Source organism: Trachymyrmex cornetzi, unplaced genomic scaffold (assembly GCF_001594075.2).
Source record: "Trachymyrmex cornetzi isolate Tcor2-1 unplaced genomic scaffold, Tcor1.1 scaffold549, whole genome shotgun sequence".
In the NCBI taxonomy this organism is placed as follows: domain Eukaryota; kingdom Metazoa; phylum Arthropoda; class Insecta; order Hymenoptera; family Formicidae; genus Trachymyrmex; species Trachymyrmex cornetzi.
In genome coordinates, this window is record NW_017299860.1 from 1 (window position 1) to 2874 (window position 2874).

At 39.4% G+C, this 2874-nt stretch overlaps 1 protein-coding gene across 1 annotated transcript; it reads left to right on the forward strand.

Moving 5' to 3' along the window:
• Positions 1 to 1556: 1556 nt before the first annotated feature.
• On the forward strand, positions 1557 to 2230 carry LOC108765817 (gibberellin-regulated protein 14-like; the record flags this gene model as incomplete). Its single annotated transcript, XM_018514664.1, has 1 exon — positions 1557 to 2230. A coding segment is annotated over one exon (674 nt), but the record flags the coding sequence as incomplete, so codon positions are not given.
• Positions 2231 to 2874: the final 644 nt, after the last annotated feature.

The window sequence follows — 2874 nt, forward strand, 5'->3', positions numbered from 1 at the left end:
CCATGTTTCGTCACCAGTTATAACCCTTTTGAGCAGATCAGGACCATCATTGACGTCGTTCAACATGTCTTGGCCGATGTTCATGCGACGCTGCTTCTGATCAAAATTAAGTAGTTTTGGAACGAATTTCGCTGACACACGTGTCATACCCAAAACATCCGTTAAAATTGATTGGCATGAGCCAAACGATATGTTAAGATCATCAGCTATTTCTCTAATCGTGATTCGACGATTTTTCAACACAATTTCTTTCACTTCCTGAACATTTTCGTCGGTTTTTGACGTGCTGGGGCGTCCAGAGCGAGGTTCATCGTTAACATTTTCTCGGCCCTCTTGGAATAACTTATACCATTTATAAACATTTTTTTTGCTCAAAGTTGACTCACCGTACGCCACTGTCAACATTTCAAGAGTTTTTGAACACTTAATACCATTTTTTACACAAAAATTAATACAAACTCTCTGCTCCATTATTTTCAACAGCAAAAAATCGCCGAGCACGCAAACACGAGTCTAACCTTTATGCCTCTCACATAAAAACAACACATGCTATATAGTCAAAACTGTGAACATATGATCGTGACGAGTGTACCAACACAACAAAAAAAAAATTTTGAAATTAGAGTGTACAGAGCGCGCGAAATTCAAAAAGTCACCTTACTTTTTGATCACACCTCGTATATCTCGATCTATGGGATAAAGCGATACATTTTTTTTTGCCAGATTCGTTCATTTCGTGCAAACACGTGTCGAGCAAGTCTAATTTGTGTATATAGAAGCAGAAAATCACTTACGTGTTCCTCTATGCCAACGATGTGACAGATTTTCTAACCTAATCATCAGCCACATGTGTGATGTGACCATGCACATTGACAGCGCCACATGGCGCCACATTTGCATCTTGCGCCAAAAATTCCAAAAGGACATTATCCCCACCACTTCGTAGCGGCAACGACGACGACGTCAATGATAATGACGTTTCTTAATATAAAAAGTTTCAGATTCGTATATTTTGCGTCGCAACGTCGCAATATCTCCACTCGCAGAGCACGTAGAGAAAAAAAAAATAAAAACACTTTCATTATATATCCCGAGCGATTGCAATCGATTAAGCATACTTAGAACTTGATCGATTCAGCCCTTATTGAGATCCGATAATCTCGATCTGCCGCAACTCGCCGGCTCGCGTAAAGGACGCTGCGCGTAGCTTAGTGCCGAGACATTACCAGTGTCTCCAAATAGATTTTCTTTATTGGTGAATTAGATCACTCGCACTACACTGGATCAGTGCATATTAAAAGCTGCTTTACATAAAATATCTTATTGCAGTGATACAATATAATCAACTTTGACAATGAAATTATACATGTGGCGGTCTATTTGACACCACATACATATTTCAAATAACTCGAACGAAGCAAACTTCATGCGGATGCATTTGTTTCCAAGATCTACTTGAAGTGATTCGGAAAAAATTAATTTCTCAAGAAATTAATAGAAGGCGCATTTCGGTAGATCTTCTCGTATTCTGTAAAACTCTGAACGGCTATATAAAGGCAAGGCCAACGGCTTGATTTCGTCTCTTGCGGCATACTGCAAGAGCATCTATCCTTTTTGTGGTGTAATCGTGGAGCCTGTCTCTCGTCGTTCACGGATCATTCCCTGGTGGAAGAAATCTTCCTCAGCGAGATCCAGCGAGCCGCTACAATTTCAAGAGGTTACACCGAGTAATCCAACGGCAACTAAGCAACAAGGAAAATCAACATCCCCTCCAGTGATCTGGCGACTATTTAAGGTGGACAATTCTTCGCCGGTCCTCACAAGACCTCCGAGCTTCCTCCTGGCCGGTAACGACCCGAGGGTTAGGAGACCGCTGTCTCCCAGTTATCCGATACCGCCGCCGCTCCTGTCTCCGCTACCGAAATCTCCGAGTGACTTCTCTACGAAGGCAACGCAGACCCTGCCTGTTCCTAGAGTGCACCGGGGAACGCTGAGCCGACCTACGGTAGTTACCCAAGAAACACAGAGCGACTCCATAATACAGCAACGAACATCTACACCACCAGGATCACCAGCCAGCTACACACCACCAGGATCACCAACAAGCTACACACCACCAGACTCGCCTCCTGGATCCTACTCACTTGATCTTTCACGCAGAAGACTCTGGGGACCTAAGAAATATACTCAGACAAGACCGACAATCTCTTATAGAGAACGAATTATATAGTTTTTTGACATAAACGGCCCTTTTCAGGGCCACATAAATTGTAAACATAAAAACGGTCCTTTTCAGGACCAACGAATTTATAGAAAGTTAAATAAATTATAAAAAACGAACACGCTACCATAAACCCTTCATACATATATATTTTGTTAATAACGTGACTATATCATCAGTAGATAGTTAATCGTTAAAAATATTTATATACTTTTACATTTAACTTTGTTAATTTCATGTAAAGCAGCTTTTAGTATGCACTAATCTAATATAGTGCAAGCGACCGAATTCGCTATATGTCTCATATGGAAAAATAAAGAAGAGATTCTCCTGTCTATTTAATCATCAACCAGAAATTGTATATAACTTTATCGTCATAGAAGAAAAATATATTATCGTGAATGAATAATCCTGTATCTAAATTCTTCGTAACATGGCTAAAAAATGAGATAGTGAAATAAAAAGAATACATTAGGAGATGAATATATCCATGACTTCTCTAATCAGAAAGATAACATTGTAAGATAACATTAAATTGAAAAAAAGATTAAATGTTGTTAAAAAGCCATTTTTTTTTATATTAAGCCTTAATTATCTTAGAAAACTAACGTGCTAAAATTTTTTTACTTACGCCATTGGACGTGTGGTTACTA